The 22,589-nt window shown below is 47.7% G+C and overlaps 1 protein-coding gene across 13 annotated transcripts in view; it reads left to right on the forward strand.

Annotated features, from left to right (window-relative positions):
* NR5A2 (nuclear receptor subfamily 5 group A member 2) overlaps positions 1-21,180 on the forward strand; it is a 127,415-nt gene extending 106,235 nt beyond the window's left edge. For all 13 annotated transcript variants that reach the window (XM_055583166.1, XM_055583152.1, XM_055583155.1 and 10 more), the window contains one exon: positions 17,972-21,180. In XM_055583166.1, the coding sequence (XP_055439141.1) occupies positions 17,972-18,219 (248 nt within the window). In that variant the 3' untranslated portion in view covers positions 18,220-21,180. The remainder of the gene's footprint in view (positions 1-17,971) is intronic.
* The last annotated feature ends 1,409 nt before the right edge of the window (positions 21,181-22,589 follow it).

Raw genomic sequence — 22,589 nt, forward strand, 5'->3', positions numbered from 1 at the left:
TCTTCCCAACCCAGGAATCAAACCCAGGTCTCCTGCATTGAGGCGGATTCTTTACCAGCTGAGCCACCAGGGAAGCCCAAGAATACTGGAATGGGTTGCCATGCCCTTCTCCAGGGGATCTTCCCAACCCAGGAATCAAACCCAGGTCTCCTGCATTGAGGCGGATTCTTTACCAGCTGAGCCACCAGGGAAGCCCAAGAATACTGGAATGGGTTGCCATGCCCTTCTCCAGGGGATCTTCCCAACCCAGGAATCAAACCCAGGTCTCCTGCATTGAGGCGGATTCTTTACCAGCTGAGCCACCAGGGAAGCCCAAGAATACTGGAATGGGTTGCCATGCCCTTCTCCAGGGGATCTTCCCAACTCAGGAATCAAACCCAGGTCTCCTGCATTGAGGCAGATTCTATACCAGCTGAGCCACCAGGGAAGCCCATGTTCCTTCACAACTGGAGAATAACCACAGTGCGTTCACCCTTGAAAGACCTTCCCTGATTCCAGAGTCACTGTTGCCTTTGGTCACGGCCAGGTCAACTCCAAGTTTGCTGTTTGTGATCTACTGTCACTGCGTGGGAATTTAAAAAATTTTCCCAGTTTTCTGTTAATGAAGGACAACACAAAGTCGGCAGATTTCCACAAATCAAGTCTTAAAAAGTTACTTCAATCCTGCTGCACAAGATGAGACTTGTTGCTAATACCAGCCACATCTCGAGAGTGGTCTGGAGCTGCCCTTGAACTTGACGTGGGTCGGGTCCCTGGGCCACCGCCAGGCACGGGGAAGGCATATCCAGTGCTTTGTCACATGCTGGACACCCACTTAAGGTTGGAAGCGCCCGTGAGACACCACGGTTTCTCACCCCAGGCTCCCTGGGGCCACGGGAGCAGCCCCCTCGCTGTGCGGATGAGCACAGGGCAGAGGTCGGGCAGTGCGGCCTCATCCCCGCTGACCCTGACTCTTACCAGAGCCGCTCCGGGTGCTGCTGCTGCTAAGTCACTTCAGTCATGTCTGACTCTGTGCGACCCCATAGACGGCAGCCCACCAGGCTCCCCCGTCCCTGGGATTCTCCAGGTAAGAACACTGGAGTGGGTTGCCATTTCCTTCTCCAGTGCATGAAAGTGAAAAGTCAAAGTGAAGTCACTCAGTCACGTCCGACTCTAGCGACCCCATGGACTGCAGCCTGCCAGGCTCCTCCATCCATGGGATTTTCCAGGCAAGAGTACTGGAGTGGGGTGCCATTGCCTTCTCCGGCTCCGGGTGCAGGAAGAGCCTTCTCTGCGCTGGAGATGTTTCACAGCAGCGAACTCATCACTGTGGGTGAAATGACTGAAGGCAGCTTACAGCCTTACAGGGGGTGTCCCGCCTCGTGGAATCACCGTTGGAATTCATTGCAAAGATGAGGAACCTGAGACCTGGTGCCGTTCCTCGTTCCAAAATCATTTGACCAGTGAGATGTTCACAGATTTAAAATCACCTCTTTAACTTCTTCCCAGCTGCGGAAACACACAGACCAATTATTCCCCTAAATACTCAAGCATTGGCTGTAATTCAGCCTCAGGGGCACCAATGTCTGCCGACTCTGACATCCATGATACCCGGTGGGGAAAGGTGAGGCGACCACCTCTTCCTCATTGCCTTGCTCTGCAGGCTTAGAGTTGAGCACAACATTTCCCAGAACAAACATGGTCAGATGTGAGGTTGTAATACCAGCGCTATCACTGTCTCAGCAAAACCCACAGTCACAGAGAGCGCGGCGGAGAGCTTCCTTTGCCAGTGTTTCAGGCTCTTAGAAGTTCTTCTTTTCCTTCTTTCTTTTTTCTGTTTTTTCACTGGGTCTTCACTGCAGCGCGCAGGCTTTCTCTGGTTGCGGAACACCGGTCCAGAGTTGTGGTGCACGAGTGTAGCTGCCTCGCTGCACGTGGGATCTTAGTTCCCTGACCAGGGGTGGAACCCGAGTCCCCTGCATTGGAAGACACACTCTTCACTGGACCACCAGGGAAGTCCCTGAAAAGTTCGCATCATTAAACAAGAAAACAAACTGGTGATGGATTTTCTGTCTGTCACTAACAAATACATATCCCTAAGCAGTTGGGTGAATTATTAATTTATATCCAAACAATTGATAAGTATTTGTCTTCAGTGATCTTATTAGGTAGTCAGTATCCCTTCCTCCCTGGTTCTCACCCCAAAGACCTCTCTTTTCTTTTTATATCAAATGATTCTGATACATATCAGTCAACTGAATGATTTTTCCCCCTTCATTCAACCTCTGATCTTATTGAGCAGAATTTTAATAAGCTGAGGAAAATGATGTAATGCTAAGTAGCAAGTATATCTAGCTCTTGAAGGGTAGTTTTATTTTAATCCTACAAACTAAAGAGAAACCTTGGCTATCTTGATCAGATGTATATAAATAACAGTTCTCGTATGGACCGAGGGTTGCAAGCATTTTTAGTACAGGTGGAAAATAGAACATGCTAACCACAAGAAACCTCACTAATTCCTAACAATTCAACAGGAAGCTGAATCAACATGCAATTAAAGAAATGCAGTTTGGGGACCTCACTCCGATGCTTCCTCTAAAATAGCAGAGTCAACTCGGGAGGCTGGGGTGCTGTGAGGAGAGGATTGGAGCACCAGCTGCAGCATTTAAAAATCCCCCATTTTCCTTCCAGCCCTTGCATTCGCCCTGGTGTCTCAGAAGACGGGTGCTGGGGGAGCCCCAAGTGCTGCGGGGGGAGCCAGAGTGGAGGGAAAGGCTGTGGTAAAACGTCAAAGAGCTAAACAAGTACTTCATCTTCAGAGACTGTAAAACGTGATGGGCCTACATAAAATGCCTTACAGAAGGCCTTTAACATTTTAAAATTGGGTTTTAAAGTAGATGACACATTAATAGTAGGTTTTTTGGGTGTTTTTTTTTTTTTCTGTCTGCGCTGGGTCTTCCTTGCGGTGCTGGGCTTTCTCTAGTTGCAGAGCCGAGGACTCTAGAGCTCATAGGCTTTGTTGCCTCAAAGCGTGTGGGATCTTAGTTCCCCGACTGGGCATCGAACCCACAGACCCTGCATTGCACGGCAGATTCTTAACCGCCCGACCACCAGGGAAGTCCCAATAGTGCTTTTAATTCCTTGAATTTCTGATTCTGCTGCTGGTTTCAGATAGAATTTATTTCTCATGAATTAAGATATTTACACTGTGAAACAGAAAGTAAGTGTTAGTCACTCAGTCATACCCGATTCTTTGCGACCCCATGGACTGCAGCCCACCAGGCTCCTCTGTCCATGAGATTTTCCAGGCAAGGATACTGGAGTGGGTTGCCATTTCCATCTCCAGGGGAACTTCCAAACCCAGGGATTGAACCCAGGTCTCCTGCACCACGGCAGATTCTTTACTGACTGAGCTACGAGGGAAGCCCCATGAAACGGAAAGGCATCTTTTAAACTTCTTATCAAAAATAAAGCCCAAATACAGCCTCTGAGCGCTGAAGAATTGATGCTTTTGAACTGTGGTGTTGGAGAAGACTCTTGAGAGTCCCTTGGACAGCAAGGAGATCCAACCAGTCCATTCTGAAGGAGATCAGCCCTGGGATTTCTTTGGAAGGAATGATGCTAAAGCTGAAACTCCAGTACTTTGGCCACCTCATGCGAAGAGTTGACTCATTGGAAAAGACTCTGATGCTGGGAGGGATTGGGGGCAAGAGGAGAAGGGGACGACAGGATGAGATGGCTGGATGGCATCACTGACTTGATAGACGTGAGTCTGAGTGAACTCCGGGAGTTTATAATGGACAGGGAGGTCTGGCGCGCTGCGATTCATGGGGTGGCAAAGAGTTGGACGCAACTGAACAACTGATCTGATCCGATTTGATCAACTTGCTGAGTCTTCATTCGGGAACCAACCATGAATAGCAGTGGAGGTTCTTGGTCCCTATTTCTGGCTGCTCGGGAGGCAGAATTCCTTACCTCGTCACACGGTCTTGTATTGGCTTAATTGTCATGGGTTTCATCCTTTTGAAATAACCAGTGCTTATTCTTCCAAATGACGTGTGTGTTCCATTCACGTCTTGGTTTCTGTTGAAATGAGTGAGAGGAGAACTGGTCCCGGGGTGTCTGATTCGTTTTCGTCTCGTCCCAGATGCCACTGGGGACACTGAAGTTGGGCCACAGCCATGATGTCCCCAGGGCCACGGCCATCACCCCGGGGAGTGGACCACAGCTGGGCAGTGGGGACACTCGTGTTTCTGACCCCGGACTGCTCGTGGATATGGTGCCCTGGGAGAGTCCGTGAGGTTCCTGCCCAATCAACCAGGGGCCCTGAGGTCTGCGTGTTGCAAGTTATACGGAATAAACTGTTTATCTGGGGGAGGATTCTGAATGCTTTTTTCCAACATTTCCACCCACCCTTTAGTTTGCAGTCAGCTCCTTCTCCCTGTGGACCCTCGGCCCTTCGCACCCCTGGCCCCGTCTGCCTCCTCCCGGGCCTGGAGGATAGAAAGCAGGCTGGAACGGGCCTGGACGGGGAGCAGGCCGCCCCTGGCCCTGCAACCACCCTGTGGCCTGTGGACTAACAGCAGTTTAGAGAAAAAGCATTTCTTTCAAATGCTGAATTATGAAGGAGTATTGATTGTACGGTGGAAATATCTGGAAGATTACATCTTTTGTCTTCTGGACCAAGGCTCTAATGTGCAGAAAAGCTTCAAGTCAATTGCGTATTGTGAATATAACATTGTTTACTAAATGTACATTTATATTCTGAAACGTTACCCTCCCCTTTATTTTTTCTCTTAGAAATAACCTCTTCGAGAGTTCATAGGCAAGTTCTAAAACACTAACCAGAGCTGAGTAGGTCGGGCTTTTTGCCCCTCACTCTCCCTCCAAATAAGATTTTAATTGGCTAAGCTAATATTGGATCCAAGTTCATAAAAGTTTGAAACCAGATCATTAAATGCAAATATGGTCTTCATCCCAAAGACGATAAGAATGCCTTTAAGCTAATATTTTTAACAAGAACGGTTGGACAGCGCTCTCTTGTAAATTTTATCATACCTGAGGCGGTTTTCTTCATTCGATTAGCTGGAAAGCTGAATTTATCCCCAGGCAAACCAGACAGCAGGCCCAGGCTAAATTCAACAACTGGAGCTTAAATTTGGCTTAATATATCCCCACTTGGATCTGCCTGTTTAATTCTCTTTCATATGATAACGTTGGTTTATTCATAGGCTTGACTTGCCACCTGAACAAACTGAAGACCATAACCTTACTCGAAGAGAGTAAGAAAACTTGGCCAAAACCACAGAAATTCCTGAGTCAAAATCAAAAATGCAAACTTGTGAGTCGAAACCTATTCTGGGCCATGACTACAAGAGTTGGGGGGAGGAGCTTTGCTCTGAAGGTGGACAGGTTTTCATGCATGTGGACATCTTGTCTTCCGAGCAGACAGATGGTCTTTATAACAAGGTAAGGACCGAGGCTGCCAAGGCTGGCTGGCCAGGGCCGCTCCAGCTAGAAGTAGTTCCTGTTTAGCAAGCACCGTATGCGTTTGCCCTAAAGATTAAGTCCGTCTGACACACGGTTTCATTTGAAATTTAGGAGGAGACCAGAAAATTGTTCTATCCTGTGCCTCTTTCAGTTCTGTTTCCTGGTTCAAACTACTCTGTTAATTCCCAGTCAGAGATTTTTCTCTTTTTTTGCCTTTCATTCTGCATGCATTTAACTTGATAAAAATTACGACCCGCTTCAATTCTTGGTCTTAAAACCCCTGTAGTATGGCCTTCCTTCCACGTTTTTATCCCCTAGCATCTGGAAAACAAGCTGCAAATGTGTGTAGAGAAGGAAAGAATGAATGCCCTCTGTCAGCGGTGGTCCGGACTTGGTTCACAGTGCCCAGACAGGCTTTTCTCAACATCCTCAGATGACGTACCGCTTCATTATACCAGGCAAACCAAATGCTTTTCCTTCTGAAGTTCACTGAGCTCAGTTTCATCTCTTTTTCCAGAGCCGAACAATAGGAAGGCGTCCTGCTGTATCTGAGGTTGGTCGTGACTTCACGCCGTGAGGAGCTCTGAAGGCGCCTAGGGCTCTAGTCACCGGGGCTCTGGCTCAGGCGGGGTTAGCAGGCCCTTCTTAGGAGTTAGTCGGCACGTGGTTCCTGCTCGTGGGAGCTTGGTTCCAAGTGGCGAGTGTCCTCAGGTCTGTGCTGGGCGTCTTGCCTTCCCCGAGGAGGCAGTCCAGCAGGGGAGGCAGGACATGGGCTGTGGGTTAGGGGGTCCGATCAGACGTGTTTAGAGGGACTTCAGACACAGCAAGGCGAAGAGGGATATGTGCATTAACGTGAGAATGTGTCCATTCGCTGAGTGTGAAGGGGCCTCTGACTTTGCCCGGGCCCCATGGTAGGATAGGGGAATGGTGGCCATTGCCAAGGTCAACATCCCATCACCACGATTGACAGGTAGGTGACCAGATGGCGCCGGATGCCCCCTGCGATGGGCAAACGGCACAGTCCACAGAGATGGGATTGGAGAGGCCCCCTGGATGCCAGGCTGTCTGGGCTGAGGCCTGGGGACGTTGGCTGGTGATCAGAACAGGGAAATCCGGAGGCAGAGAGCAGGCTTGGGTACCCAGGGAATGGAGGGCGATGTTACCACCTGAGCCTGTGATGCCCACTCGCCATTCGGGCAGTAGGTGCAGAAGCCAGAAGGTCCAGAAGCGGTTGGATCTACTAAGTCACCCCCGGGAGCCGTCGTCCTGGGCCTTGAGTGCACAGCAAAGGTGGAACCCCGGCAGAGGAAATAAGTGCTCTACACACGGAAGGTGCGGAGGAGCCCGGGGAGCCGGCGGGCCTGGCACTGACGTCAGCGCACCCAGCCAGCACCCGGTTCAGAATCTGTGTCCCTAGAAAGCACAGTACACAGTGCGGTTGGTGCTTTTTGCTTCTGATCACAAAACGGTTCTACACGAAAGAGAAACACAATCTGGCGTGAATTTGATGTGGAAGCATGAACAGCGTGTCAAAGGCCAAAAGAGGAAGAAGGAAATACTTTGGTTTAGGGCCACACAGCATCAAGTCAAGAAGTGTACTCTGGTCATCCCTTCCGCCTCGGGGGAGGGCATCCCGTGTGCTGCCCCCTGGCCCGGGTGTCCCTGCCTTCACAGTGCACCTCATGAGGGCGACAGGCAAGCTTAAAGATGAGGTAAACACTTTATAAAGAATTAGACAAGTAACTGTATACTGTGAAGTCGGTCAAGCGGGCATCAACAGGAAGGTGCCGCATACGGATGTGAGCGAAGGGGAAGCGCAGAACGGGTAGCAGTCACCCCTCAGCTGCGGGCATCTGGTCCGTGGAAGGAACTCACAATGCCAGTGGCTTGGAGAGCGTCGGGGATGGTCTGGTTCTGCAGAGCCGTGGTTCTCAGGCCGTTGTTTTATGATGTTCAAACACCACACGGACAGTACAGTTTTCAGTGTTTAATTGTGGTGAAATACACAGCACATAAAATTTCTTGTTTTTCATTGAATTACAGTTGTGTTAACAATGCTGTGTTAAAGTCTGCCGTACAGCAGAGTGACTGAGTTATAGTGTATTCTTACATGCGTGTTTTTCATAGTCTTTTCCACTGTGGTTTACACAGGGCATTGAATACAGCTCCCTGTGCTCGGCAGTAGGACCTCGCTTATCCATCTGCTAACCCCAAACTCCCGATCCGTCCTTCGCCTTTGGCAACCACACGTTTGTCTACGGAGCATAAACTTTCTCACCTTCGCCATTTTTAAGTGGACAGTTCGAGGATGTTAAGTGCATCTACACTGGTGTCCAGTCAGTGTCCTGAACTCCTTCCACTTTGCAGAACTCTGAACCCGTTAGACACCCCCACCCGCCGTCCCCCAGGCCCTGGCAGCCCCGCCACACTGCTGTCTATGGATCTGACTGCCGCGGGCACTCAGGTGAGCGGAGGCCTGCAGCATCTGTCCCTTTGTGACTGGCCTCTCACACCCGGCGCGGTGTCCTCAAGGTTCCCCCACATCGTCCCCTTGTCAGACTGTCCCTCCTTCCTAAGCGGTCACTGTTTCACTGAACCTACAGACCCTGCTTTTTATTCCTTTACCCATTAACAGGCACTGCAGTCTCTGTGTATGGGTGTACACACAACTCTTGCATACATTGTAAATATTTTCAAGGAAAAGTAAGGCAGAAGGAAGGGCCAAAGTGATTTGATAGGGAGGCAGAGCTGTTTTAGAAAAAGTTGTCAGCAGAGGCGTCCCGAGGGGGTGACGTGTGAGCAGAAACTGGGGTGTTCTGAGTTTCTGAATTTCCTGGAGAAAGTCCACAGGATCGAGAAGAACCATTCAGACTGTGGGACCAGCACGTGTGAGGTCCTAAGTCAGGAGCAAGCGAGGAGACCAGCATGTCCGGAGAGGAGCCTGGCAGAGACGTGGGCTCGGGGTTAGACTGGGGCGAGGATGTCGGCGCTGTTCTGAGACAGGAACGTGCACGAGCTCAGTGGACAGTGGTGTGTTTTGGCTGCGCTGGGTCTCCACTGCTGGCGTGGGCACGCTCGTTGCAGCAAGCAGGGCCCGTTCTTTGCAGCGCGCAGGCTCCTCGTTGCGGTGGCTTCTCTCCGTGCAGAGCGCGGGGCCGTGTGCTCGAGGACTCGGTAGTCGTGACGCACAGGCTTAGCTGCTCCCAGGCACGTGGGATCTTCCCGGACCAGGGACTGAACCGCATCCCCTGCACTGGCTGGTGGATTCTTACCCACCGCGCCACCAGGGAAGTCCCCGGTATTAATAGTGTTTGCTTTGACTGTTTAAATGAAGCCATCTGTACTCAATCGGTCTGTCCTCTGTAGACCCCCGACCAGGCTGCCTGGCCTGGGTCAGCCCCGCAGCCCGCTTTGCACGGTCTGTGAGCTTTGCAGTCAAGTCCACACAAAAACTACTCCCCTTCCCCTTGTAAAGGGGGTGCCACGGGGATGTACATCGGTTCAGGCACCGTTTTCCTAACGGACATTGTGTCCACTTTCTGCTGCCTACTAAACAGAGTTTGAAATCATTTGCGATTCAAGCCCAAAACCATCTTGGGGAATCAAAGCCAAGCCCGGACAGTTGAGTGAAAACGCAGCTGACCAGGTGGGCACAGAGAGATACACGTCACTACTTGTGTTGACAGCACGAATCCAGCACCTTCCTTCCAAAGCTTGGACTCATAGTCACGCAGCTGTGGACTCTTAGGGCTGGGGCGATGGGAGATGGTCAAGTGCAGCCCTTGCCCTTCAGGGACCAGGAGACTCAGGGCCCCAAAGAGCGACGCGCCCGTGATCTGACAGTTAGAGACAGGATCGGGACCAGAAGCATGACATTTGGTTAGTGCGTGGTGTTCTTTTCCCTTGGGGAAAAAGCTGCTGCCCGTTAGGGGTGACAAACTCTGAACGCAAAGCTGACTCACGCGTGGGCCCCCCCAGGGGACGTTCTTTATGCAGCGGCGCTTCCTGAGCCTGCGCTTTCGGCAGCCCCGGGAGGCACTGCTTTTTGTGAAGTGTCATACATGTTTGGGTAAATTGCACTTCAAAATTAAGAAAAGAGAGTGGAAAGTAAGTCTCTAACTGAAACTTAGGGCTTGGCCATGTTTTCCTGAATATTCTTTGTGATTGAGAATGGGATAAATGTGCAAGGAATCCTCTACCTTTCTCTGATTTTGGAAAACATCAGAGAGACTGATTTGTCCATGAAACAGCCCCGATGTCAAGGGCTGGTGCGCAGAAAAGCCCTCCAGGAGGTGCTCATGACTCTGATCTCTGCTCAGTGTCACTGCGACTGTTTATGACCATGACCTGGGGCATTACGACGATTAAGGTGTCTAATACATAGAAATGGGCTAGTGTTAAAGAGCCCACCTGTCAGTACAGGAGACGTGAGAGACGCTGGTTGGATCCCTGGGTCCGGAAGACCCCCTGGAGAAGGAAATGGCAACCCACTCCAGGATTCTTGCCTGGAGAATTCCGTGGACAGAGGAGCCTGGTGGGCTGCAGTGCATGGGGTCACGAAGAGTTGGACATGACTGAAGCAACTTAGCATGTGTCAGTATGGGTGTCAAGGGTATGTTACTTCATTCACATTCTCTAAAAACTGTTCATTCACAGACCTTGAGACCCTTTAGAAGCTGAGCTTTTGGACCGCCCAGTACGTCCCATTCCGAAACCCTCTTAGGTGGCAGGAACTTGGGGCTGTGTGACACATTCAGAGTCTTAAGAGGTCTGTGAAAACCTCCTTTGCAGGTTGACTAATGCTGGCTGAATGTTACCATTCCCGCATTCTCTGGGTCTGTCCTTAACTTAGAAATCATGGAAAAGCTATTTAATCTTTCCGAGTCTAAATCTCATAACCCACAATGCCTTCTCACGAGAGAATCCTTGGCGAGTTGGTAGTCTCCCGACTCCCAGCCCCAGCCCCTTCTCGTCTCTCCCCACACGCTCCCCTGACTCCTGGGGTTTCATCCTCACTGCCCACTGATGGCTCCCGCATCTGGACACCAGTCCAGCTTCCCTGCTGAGCCTGGACCACCCCCTCCCCCGTCTCCAGCCGTTCGCCCTGCATCCCTGGGGATGCCCACGTGCCCCTGGACTACCACATCCTACGCCTCGTCCTCTCCTCCTGCCGGGGGGCAGGGGTGGAGGTGCCCACCACTCTCTCCCTGGACAGACACCCAGACCACCAGCCAGGGCCTCTGCTCTCTCCCACTCCAGAATAACCCGGGGCCGGCAAGCCCTGTGGCGTGACCACCTGGATGACCTTCACGTCCATCCCCACTGCTGTGGCCACCGAGTTTGCCACCTGTGGTCCTGCACACACCCAATGTTAACCACTCAGAGAGCTGACCGCGTCCTTCCTTCCTTCACATCTTGCAATGCTTCTGTGTAGCTTCCAGAACAAAAGACAGACTCTTTTGTACAGCACCCCCCACCCCAAACTTTACAGTCCACCCTTCTGTACCCACTCCCGCTGCTGTGCCTACTCCCCGCCCCCCGCAGCCCTTCACAGAAGCTGAGCTGTTCCGGGGACCCAGTCCCTGTCTCTGGGGCTCTGAGTGCAGGTTGCTCCTCTCACTTCCCCATGATGCTCAGCTCCCTCTGCCTCGTTTCTCGAAAGCTCTCAGACGTCACCTCCCCCGAACACTCTCTTGCCCCTGGCTCTGTGTGTGCCCGGGGCACCCACTGTCTGTCTCTAACACTTGACCCAGAGTCTGTCTTTTATTCCTATATCTTCATCATCTCGCACAGGGCTGAATGAATGAATGAATTCATAGACGGTGTATACATAAGGTGTGAAGTAGTAAAGCACGGTAGTGTGCTTTGTCATTTATAAAGCACCAGCTAGTTGTAAGGAGATCCAACCAGTCCATCCTAAAGGAAATCAGTCCTGAATATTCATTGGAAGGTCTGATGCTGAAGCTCCAATACTTTGGCCACCTGATGGAAGAGCTGACTCATTTGAAAAGACCCTGATGCTGGGAAAGATTGAAGGCGGGAGCAGAAGGGGACGACAGAGGATGAGATGGTTGGATGGCATCACCGACGTGATGGACATGAGTTTGGGTAAACTCCGGGAGTTGATGATGGACAGGGAGGCCTGGTGTGCTGCAGTCCATGGGGTTGCAGAGAGTCGGACACGACTGAGCGACTGAACTGAACTGAGCAACTTGTACGGGCTCATTTCTATGTACAAAAATAATACATATCCTATATGCCCACATTTTTACACGCAGTTCCCGCCAAAGACTTGGATTTTCTTATTCTGTGAAGACACTGGTTTGTCTGTTCCAGTCACTACAAATAATTCGTGGCTAATAATCATGCACATGTGTACACATACAGAGATTTAGATAAAGGACTTCAGTTCAGTTCAGTCTTCGCGGGACAAGTCGCGAGCCAGTTTAGAGGTCAGCCCTCCAAAAGCCTCAAGGGGAAGCAGTATTCTCCGGATGCGAAGTGGTACCTCTTCCCCCCACTTTTGTGTCTTTGAAAGAACTGGATGAGATTTCTTTTTTTCCCCCAATGTGCGGAAAGTTAACAAAGATAATTATATTCTCCAGCCATTTGAGCCCCCCAGCCCCCAGCCCCCAGCCCCCTTGCTCTGCAGAGAACCAGTCTCCCAAAAGAGCGTGCTGTACGGGAGCCGTGCCATGTGGCAGAGACCAGGGCGGCAGAAACCGGCGTCTTTAGCTTCAGAAGGAGGCTAAAAGCTGTGTGCGACCAAAAAGCCAGCTGTAATGTATTCAAGAAGACCTAAGGGTTTACTTTCCAATAAGGATGGAAGAGACTCTGGGCCCCCACTGTGAGCTGATCGTCAGGCTGCTCCATATAACTAGTTGGTAATTAGTCCCTGAGTGAGTAAAGTGGAATAGATGATGGGAGATTGATACTTAGACGAGAAGCTCAAAATGCTTTTTTGCTGGTCATCAAAATTTAAAGGCGGGGGAGAAAGGGTTGGGGGTGCCTCTGCCTGTTGATGTACTGTTTCCGACTCAGAATTTGTAATGATGGGGTTCATTAACTTGCGTTTCTAAATTGTATTCAGATGAAGCTTACATCAGTTTCAAAGAAACGTGTAGCCGAATGCAGGAGGCTCAGGGATCCGGCGTGACGCCCCAGAAGAGCTGGCGGCGGATTCTGGTCTCCTGTCGCTCTCCCCCAGCTGGGTCTCCTCAACCCACATGTGGGGCAAGGCTCTTTCATCTGGGAACTGAAGAGCAAATCCCAAAAAGCAGATTTCCAAGGACCCCAGAACATGGAATAATTTGTCCAAATTTTGCTTTCTCATATAATTAGCTATCAGTTCATTCACGAACTTCCAGCGTTATGGACTCCTGCTAGAGGTGAGTTAAGACCCCCGAGGCATGCCAGCACCCATTCGTTACTTGTGGAGTGGGGCTTGATTGGTAAGGCGGCATCACAGAGAAAATGATTAGCATTTTAAAGGTATTTCATGTTTAGTTTTTTAGGATAGGGCATGAATTAGCCTAAAAATGAATTCCATGGGCACAGTTAAATCGGGTCTCTTCCTATAAGGTGCACACAAGTGACCTGCATGAAAGAGAAAGTTCCAGGTCTCCGGAGACGTGGTGGTACTGCGTGGCAGCGCTTTTCGTCTCTGCTTCTTTCTTTTTTGAATTCACAGTTTCTGAAGGTTATGTTCCATCCTAGTTACCGTTAGTGTGACATCCTGGCTGTGCTCTGTGTTGTAGGGTGTGTCTCGGCCCTCCCGTCTCCCTCTCCCCACTGGTAGCACCAGGTGGTTCTCCGCATCTGCAAGTCTGTTTCTCTTGGTTGGTGTTATATTCACTGGTCTGTTGTGTTTTAGATTCCACGGATAAGTGATATCGCGCAGTATGTGTCTTTCTCTGTCTGACTTACTTCACGGAGAATAATGCCCTCCAGGTCTATCCATGTTATTGCAGATGGCAGAATCTCATTCTTTTTTATAGCTGGGCAGTGTTCCATTCTTCAGTTCAGTTCAGTCGCTCAGTCATGTCCAACTCTGTGCGACCCCATGGACAGCAGCACGCCAGGCCTCCCTGTCCATCACCAGCTCCCAGAACTTGCTCAAACCTATGTCCATCGAGTTGGTGATGCCATCCAACCATCTCATCCTCTATCGTCCCCTTCTCCTCCTGCCTTCAGTCTTTCCAGTATCAGGGTGTTTCCCAATGAGTCAGCTCTTTGCATCAGGTGGCCATAGTATTGGAGTTTCAGCTTCAGCATCAGTCCTTCCAATGAATGTTCGGGACTAATTTCCTTTAGGATTGACTGGTTTGATCTCCTAACAGTCCAAGGGACTCTCAAGAGTCTTCTCCAACACCACAGTTCAAAAGCATCAATTCTTTGGCACTCAGGTTGCTTTATGGTCCAACTCTCACAGCCATACACGACTGCTGGAAAAACCATAGCCTTGACTAGATGGACCATTGTTGGCAAAGTGTTCCATTATACATATATATATATATATATATATGTATGTTGTTCAGTCACTCAGCCATGTCCGACTCTTTGCAACCCTGTGGACCACAGCATACCAGGCTTCCCTGTCCTTCACCATCTCCCAGAGTTTGCTTGAACTCATTACCTTCTTTATCGTCTGTTGCTGGAGCCCGCGGTTGCTTCCACATCTCGGTATTGTAAATAGTGCTGCTATGAACATTGGGGTGCAGGTGTCTTTTCCAATTATTGTTTTCATTTTCTTCAAATACATACCCAGGAGTGGAATTTCCGGGTCATATGGTAGCTGCATTTTAGTTTTTTGAGAAACCTCCATGCTGTCTTCCACAATGGCTGCGCCAGTTTACATTCTCCACGTGGAAACGCCAAGTTCTGCCTGTCGGACGGGAAAGACGAGAGACTCAAGAACAAAGGGCCATATCCCACACCCAGATGAAGGCGTGGGCACGTTCTCCCTAGAGCAAAACTGACCCCCGTTGTCAGAACACGTGAACTGAGCCTTGGTTATTCAGATCATAAAAAGGCTCACCACTGGATTCTTGAGTAGAACACACTATTACATTTACACTATTTTACTTCAAGGAGAGATGTATAAGTCCATTTTTGAAAGCCAGTGTCAAGCTAGAAAAAGAAAGGAAATCAACTTAGAAGCCACAAAGCGGTTCAAGGGTTTCCCAGTGGCTCAGTGGTAAAGAATCTGCCTGCCATTGAAGGAGATGCGGGAGAATCAGGTTTGATCCCTGGATGGGAAGATCCTCTGGAGGAGGAAATGTCAACCCACTCCGGTATTCTTGCCGGGATAATCCCACGGACAGAGGAGCTTTACGGGCTGCAGTCCATGGGGTCACAGAGAGCCAGACAGGACTGAGTGCACACACGAGCAGCATAAAAAACACGTAGCAGCTCACGTGATAGGTCATTTTATAGTTAAGCGATTTTTGGACAAATACACCTAAATATAAAGCAAACAATCGGAGAAATCTCTGGGGAGGCCTTGACCAATAGACAACACAGTTCTGATGTCAAGATGCTGGAAGTTTCCATGGGGAAATGGACGGTTAATAAAAGAGGACAAGATGCTGTGAGAGGGACACAGAGCTGAAACAGATCAACCGGAGCTGTGATTTGGGAACTTCTTGGTCAGTGGATGAGAGGAACTCAGTCAAAATGTTTTTCTTTCTTTCCTTCCTTCCTTCCTTTCTTTCTTTCTCTTTCTTTCACTATATAGCTTTAATATCAGAATCATTGCCACTGAATTACAAACTGCCTGTATAGACATAGAAACAAAGTGGACATTCAGTAAGTACGTACCTTTGGGACAACCAGCAGCGTAACTTCTGTTATAGTTAATGATAAACATGTTAAACAGGATTTTCCTTCAGAAGGACAATTGCATGTGCTTTTAAACTTTAGGGAGTTTGAGATAGATGGAAAACACATTTCTACTGGTTCTCTGCCACGATGCTTTAGGAAGGACCAATGTCTGTAACCAGGGTGTGCACCTCTGAAATTCGAACAGCATGGCAGAGACCCAGGCTGATGCGAACGTGCATTTTTCTGTCGTCTGTCTTGGTACAGCATAGTCAAGGGATTTCCAGTTGTTTACATCTTATAGTTTTGAACCAGATATAACTAATAAGTATCTTAATTGAATTCTAAAGACCTGAAGACTTCAAATGTTTATCTGTAACAAGAGTACGTGATTTAACCAGAACTTATGATCCGTCCTTTGTTTTCTGTCTCTTAGCAGTTCATTGTGTTTTGTTTTGCTTTTAAGAGAGTGGCATAATTTATCACAGAAGGTTGAACCTTATTCTTAAAAAATACATTTATCAAAAAAAGTTTCAAAAACAACTTTCTGAAAAGACTATTGTTCGTTTATCTTGCGTTTTATACTGTGCAAATTCCTGCATCCTCCCTATGAATCTTGGTGACTTTCGTCAGCTTTTCTTGTTGTGACAATGTCTGTCCTTGTAGCATAAAATAATACTTCGGTTTTTTTTCCTATGATTGTGTTAAAATCACTATAACACTGGAATTTGCTTTTTTTTTCCTTTCAACTTCTTAGTAGTAAGTAAAAGAAAAAATTATGCCTTAGGTTTTAGGCTTAAATGTTTTCTTTAGGTTGAGCGGGAGGGTAAAGAGAAGCAGCACTAAGAAGCTGGTCAGAATTCAGATGAACTGTTTTGGAATTACCGGTTCTCTGCCATGATGCTTTAGGAAGGACCAATGTCTGGAACCAGGGTGTGTGCCTCTGAAATTCGAACAGTGTGGCAGAGACCCAGGCTGACACGAACGTGCATTTTTCTGTCATCTGTCTTGGTACAGCATAGTCAAGGGATTTCCATTTGTTCACATCTTATAGTTTTGAACCAGATATAACTAATAAGTATTTTAATTGAGTTCTAAGACGTTTTAGATGAGATAGATGGAAAGCGCATTATTAGCTGTCGGGTCGCCCGCGTCGTGGCCGGTGGACGGCACCTTGGAAGGCGAAGCGCCTCATCGGGCAGCATCTGTCTGTCTGTGCATCTCGTTAATAAGTAATCGAGTATTTTTTACTCCCCCGTTGCACTTTGAAGTAGATGTGATCGTACCAGTGCCCACGCTATTTCGGTACTAATTCCCCACTGTTTTTAATTTGGGGCAGAGATTTGGGGACGGAATTGGGGAAGCATGCTTCATGCAAAGTTATGGCTCAAAATGTAAACACCGAAATCATCCTGGACACGTTTCAACAGCACATGTGAGGCAGCCTGTTGCCGCAGCACGAGGAGACACCAAAAGGGCCGTGCACATACGTACAGACTCAATGTCACAACATACGGTGGCAGAAACACGGGGCGCGAGTCATCTTGGTGACTCAGCGGGGCTTGGTACGTTTAACCTGTTACCATGGTATTATTTGGTGTTCTATGGAATCGTTCTTATTTATTTTTGTCCAATTAGAAGACAAAGCAGGGGGAGAGGTGCCTGCGTCTGTTTACTTTCTTAGCACGGATGATGTGTGTAAACACGCACGCACGTGTCTGTAGATTTCTCCCAGAGGCGTCTGTCTACACACCGTGAGCACGTTGCACAGTTCACATAAACCAACTGCAGGAGAGAAATCCCACCATAACCGCTTGCCCCGGCTCAGTGTCTGTGTGTCTTCTGACTCTGTTTCCCTCTTCCTCCACATTATGAGGACCCACAGGGCGAGGATCCATAGGAGTCAGGCCAGGCGGATTGTCTGAATCCATCTCCTCTGTGTGAATGGCTCGTGTCTAGAAGGGAAAATCAAAAAAAAGCAAAGTATCAACTGCAGAAACCACATTCAGGTTAAAGGGCACTGGCCATCCTGCTTGAACTCTGCCGAAAGGACGAAGCTTTCATTTGATAAAGATCATTAGTCACCAAGACATATATTTTAGAGAGTTCCCAGCAGCGACAACTCCGCTGGCAGTCACTGGAGTGTACCAGATGGTTCATTAGCATAGGCTAGACAAGTCAGAGGCTTTCAGAATCATTTAGAAAATGTCAAACAGAAACAAGAACCCTGTCACTTTTTATTAGAATTAACTACATCATAGCCTGGACACAGATTTCACCTTGGGTCAAAAAATTAATACAGAGTTCCGTGCACTGTGTCATATACTGGGTTAAGATCAGTCTTCCTCAAGGGACTCATTTGCTGGCAATATATTACGATCCTTCTACTTTCAGAATCCTCAAACCTTTTCTTTTGTGAGATATGAAAAGAACTGACCTTGCTCGGAACCCACTGGTGTCTAGCTGACCGGAGGCACAGGCAGAATTTCCACGGGACGTTCTCCTAAAGCACGTTTGTGACCGTCTGCTCAGGCAGTCTCCATGAGTGGGGCTGACGACCGTCCGGCGGTCCGTCAGGTGGGCTGAATGTCAGGAGGAAAATGCAACCCTGAATTGAACAGGCTGCTATAAACAGGAATTAAAACACCATTGAAATATTGTGGTTTGTTTTTTTTTAATCCAGATGTCAAAAACTTGGAGAACTTCCAGCTGGTGGAAGGCGTCCAGGAGCAGGTCAACGCCGCCCTGCTGGACTACACGGTGTGCAACTACCCGCAGCAGACAGAGAAGTTCGGGCAGCTGCTGCTCCGCCTCCCGGAGATCCGGGCCATCAGCATGCAGGCCGAGGAGTACCTGTACTACAAGCACCTGAACGGGGACGTCCCCTACAACAACCTGCTGATCGAGATGCTGCATGCAAAGCGAGCGTAATCACAGCCGACACAAGCTCGGCTTCCCGACAAAACACAGACATGGGTGGGGTGGGGGAGGAGAAGAACAGGAAGAAAGGGAAGAAAAAATACTCTGAATGGCTCCAAGCAACATGAATTAAACACTTGGTTTAAAGATACTGAATTTAATAAGGCATAGTAGTCAAGTGCTGAATGGCCAATAAATGATGTATCAGGGTATTTGTATCGCAAACTGTGAATCAAATGTGTCACATCCCCAGAGCGTTCTGTGCAAAAGACACTGGAACGGAGTGGACTGAACCCACAGACGGACCCCAGCACCGTGTCAGGCTGGAAACAGACAGATGCTTTCCTGTATATTGAAACCAATCTCCGCTGTGAAGAAATCTAGGAACTGATCTATGTTATTCATTAGGCTTACGTGGCAGGGAATTTGAGCTTACAGAATTCCTCCGTGGTAAAGCTGAACTGGAACCATCCTCAAGAATCCATCAGCTGCACCGGTAACAGCCCTCTCCTCTTCCTTCCAAGGACCCGGCACCTTCTGTCCTGGGATCCCGGAGTCTGTAGCGAGGACCTGTGCTCAGCCGCACCCCCCGGGAGCTCCGCCAAACCTTGAAAAGCCTATTCTTGACTGTCTGTATCTTAGACCTGCCAACAGCTAATAAGAACAGTCCACTGATACGTGAGCTTGCCATTTTGACTATGTTCTGGATTGTTTTGTCACGTGTTCATAACGTTTGGGAAAAAAAAAAAAAAGCAGGCAGTGTCCCTCTTCTGATCCTATTACAAGCGTTCATTAATATTAAGGGCAGCGACTACAAACTTTAGCTTTAGCATTACTGGATTTCATAAAAAATCCCAGCAGAAAGGCTTATTAGGATACATCAGCCTTTTTAACCATCAAGGTTTGTAGTTCATTTAAAAAAAACACAATAGGAAACATATTTTGCTGGAATGCCAAATAGTCAGCGTTCTGAACAGGAAAAGAACACGGAAGCATGTTAAGCTGTGCAAAATAAAGGCGGGGGTGAGCAGACGCGCTGATTGGCGTGTTGCAATTGATCATCCCCTGAACGCAGAGAGGAAACGGTGAGCCTGGAAAGATAGCAATGTGCTTCACATCTTCCCCAATAGGGAAGGGAAGAGAGTGACAGTGAGCTTTCTAAGTCACTATATAGACCAAAGTCTGCTCTAGAACAAATACTGGAGGACAGAGAACTGCGAAACAGTCTCCAGACCACGCTGTCAGTATTATCAACAGGCGATGCCAGAGATACAGAAGTCTTGCCTTACTTCACAATTCTCAAAGGTAGCAGATGTGGATCAACACTTGTTTAAAATAAAGTATTAATACTTTAAAGTCAAATGAAATAGAGTGTTTACATTCCTTAGGGCCTCTGGGGGGCGGGGGGGGACTGTGATGTGACGAAAGAGCTGGAGTAGCAATTCCTTAATGTTATTTTTCTGATCGGTAATTATTTTTAACAGTACTTAGTTATTGTATGTCGTGAGACACTAAAATCAGAAACGGGGATCTCATTTAGATTTTAATTTTTTTTTTTTTTTGAGATTATTGGCGGCACAATCACTTGTAGAAACTGTAAAAAAATGAAAGTATCTCCTAGTCCCTTAATTTTTTCATAAATGTTTCTGGCATTTGAATAGTTTATTTATATTGTATATCATAGGTTCAACTGTAGACAATTATGATGCTAATTTATTGTTCCTTGGTTTCGCCTTTGTCTAAAATATAGCCAAGACTGAAGAAACCAAATCTATGGTTTGTTGTAGCATGTCAAGTTAGTGGGACATAGTTCAGAGACAGAGCGGCGTCTTAATGAATTTAGATCATTCACTTGATTAAATGTCTGTAAATCTTCATGGTTCTTACCGTAGTTTATTTAATGTCTATTGTAAATTATGTGACTTGTAGCTCCCTCTGTTTTCTAGTAAATTTAACAAGGGTGGAGTCTTATCTGGTTTTCTTTCCAAGCGTTGTAAGTTGTATACCAAAGATATTAGTTATTACTTCTGTGAGTACAAAGAAGATTATTTTATTATTTTTATTGATCACCTCTAACACACGTCCAAGTGAAGGGTGCCCATAGCTCAGCCGGGCGTCCATAGCTTGTCACTCAGAGGTCACCTGTGTTGTCTCCATGGCTCAAAGGACAACAGGAAGATAGTTGATCAGAGTCCATACCCAAAGCAGTAAATAGAGCAGCATCTTTACTCTCCCCAAGTTGGAAGAGAAAAGTGTCAACAGTTTATGAGATGGTTCCATCACTGTATATGGAACACGGGATGAGACAATTTCTAGATCTGGGAGATAGTTGTTTGGAGGGTCCTTAACATTGCAAAAAAAAAAAAAAATATTTTTTTTCAAAAACAAATATATTGATCCCAAAAGTCCAAGTTTTATTTTAAATGTACAGTATTCCCCACTGACTATTTTATCTAAACAAGGCCACATATTATTGTGTTGTTAACCTAATAAATTACACCATGAGAACAGTTAGAAAGATGGGGAACATAGAGACTGAAGCCACGCTGATGGTGACATTGAAGACAGAGGCTGACAAACAAGATGCCACTCGGCGTCCATGGCGCGTGCAGACTTGCTCTAGTGTTTGCCATTAACTGGGTTGCAGCCAGACACTGACTTAGCCACTGCCTTATCAGCTACAGGATTTACTAGGAAAGGCAGACTCAGATATGAAGCTTTAGGGCTTGGCCGGGTTCACTGTCATTGGCCTATTTATAAACAGACAATCTGTCACATCTGGATATTTATCTTGCGGATCTTCTGCTGCCCCCTGGATTTGAATCCACGTGATGTCGAGAGTGTGAAGTCAGTTCCTCGTTGACGTTACTTAACTGTATCCGTGAAATCAAATTGTCGTGTTGGTTCTTGCCAGGAATTTCTCAACAAAATGGAATTTTTTTTTTTCAGTATTTCAATAAATATTGATATGCCCAGCCTGATCATTTTTAAAAGTTTTTATGGTGTCCTCATTCTACAGGGTTCTAAAGCATCTAAAGTAACTGAGATCCTTGACTAGGAATGGAGTCAGAAGAATTCCACACGCATAGACACTTCTCGGGTGGTCCACTGTCCTCAGTTGGGAAACTTGAAGCATTGAACTCAACCTGTGCCTCACCTCTCCATGCATAAAATACAGCATTTTCTATCACTTACTGTTACAGCTGATGGCAATATCTTATAGTATCTGTTTTTGTAGCCCTCCCTGTGCCCTAGTCATTTCCCCAGGTGTTCGGTCAATTCAGTTGATCCTTGGATCAGCTCCAGAGTCTGACTCAATGGACACAAGTTTGTGCAAACTCCAGGAGATGGTGAAGAACAGGGAAGCCTGGCATGCCACAGACCATGGGGTTGCAAACAGTCAGACACGATGAGCGACTGAACAACAGATCAGCTTCACGAGGCAGCATCCTCTTCCTGACAGTTTCTTGCTCAGAGTGATATGTTAGTCAGTGGGAATTGTGGATCGAAGACTCAGAAGCCCTTAAACACAATACTGTGTTTGTCTCTAGGCCAGGATGACACTTAGGATTTGCTTCAAAAGGAAAAGGTATGTTAGACAAAGTCAGGCATCTGGTACTAAGTTATTGGTATTTGATATAAATTTTATCAATGATACTATCCAGATGGTGCAGTGGTAAAGAACCCACCTGCCAGTGCAGAGATGCAAGCAACGAGGGTTTGATCCCTGGGTGGGGAAAGTCTCCTGGAGAAGAAAATGGCACCCCACTCCAGTATTCTTGCCTGGAAAATCCCATGGGCAGAGGAGCCTGGCAGGCTACAGTCCATGGGATCACAAAGAATTGGATGCCTTTGAGCAACTACGCACACAAAGGATACCAAAGAATCAGAACGCCATACCTAAGGTCTAGTTGATTATGGAGCTAAGATTTTTAATCAACTAAGAAATGGCACCCCACTCCAGTACTCTTGCCTGGAAAATCCCATGGACAGAGGAGCCTGGTAGGCTGCAGTCCATGGGGTTGCTGAGGGTCGTACACGACTGAGCGACTTCCCTTTCACTTTTCACTTTCATGCGATGGAGAAGGAAACGGCAACCCACTCCAGTGTTCTTGCCTGGAGAATCCCAGGGACGGGGGAGCCTGGTGGGCTGCCGTCTATGGGGTCGCACAGAGTCGGACACGACTGAAGTGACTTAGCAGCAGCAAACAGTGGCCCACAAAAGACATCTCCCTTGTCAACCTCTTACTAGGAAGAACTTATAAAATTCTTGCCGACATTCCATGAAATATGAAAAAAATGTATATATTCACACATTATCTACATTCATGCATACAAATATGTACATAGGTTCATTCATGACCTATAACTTAACACATAGA

This window comes from Bubalus kerabau, chromosome 5 (assembly GCF_029407905.1).
Source record: "Bubalus kerabau isolate K-KA32 ecotype Philippines breed swamp buffalo chromosome 5, PCC_UOA_SB_1v2, whole genome shotgun sequence".
NCBI classification, from domain to species: Eukaryota; Metazoa; Chordata; class Mammalia; order Artiodactyla; family Bovidae; genus Bubalus; species Bubalus kerabau.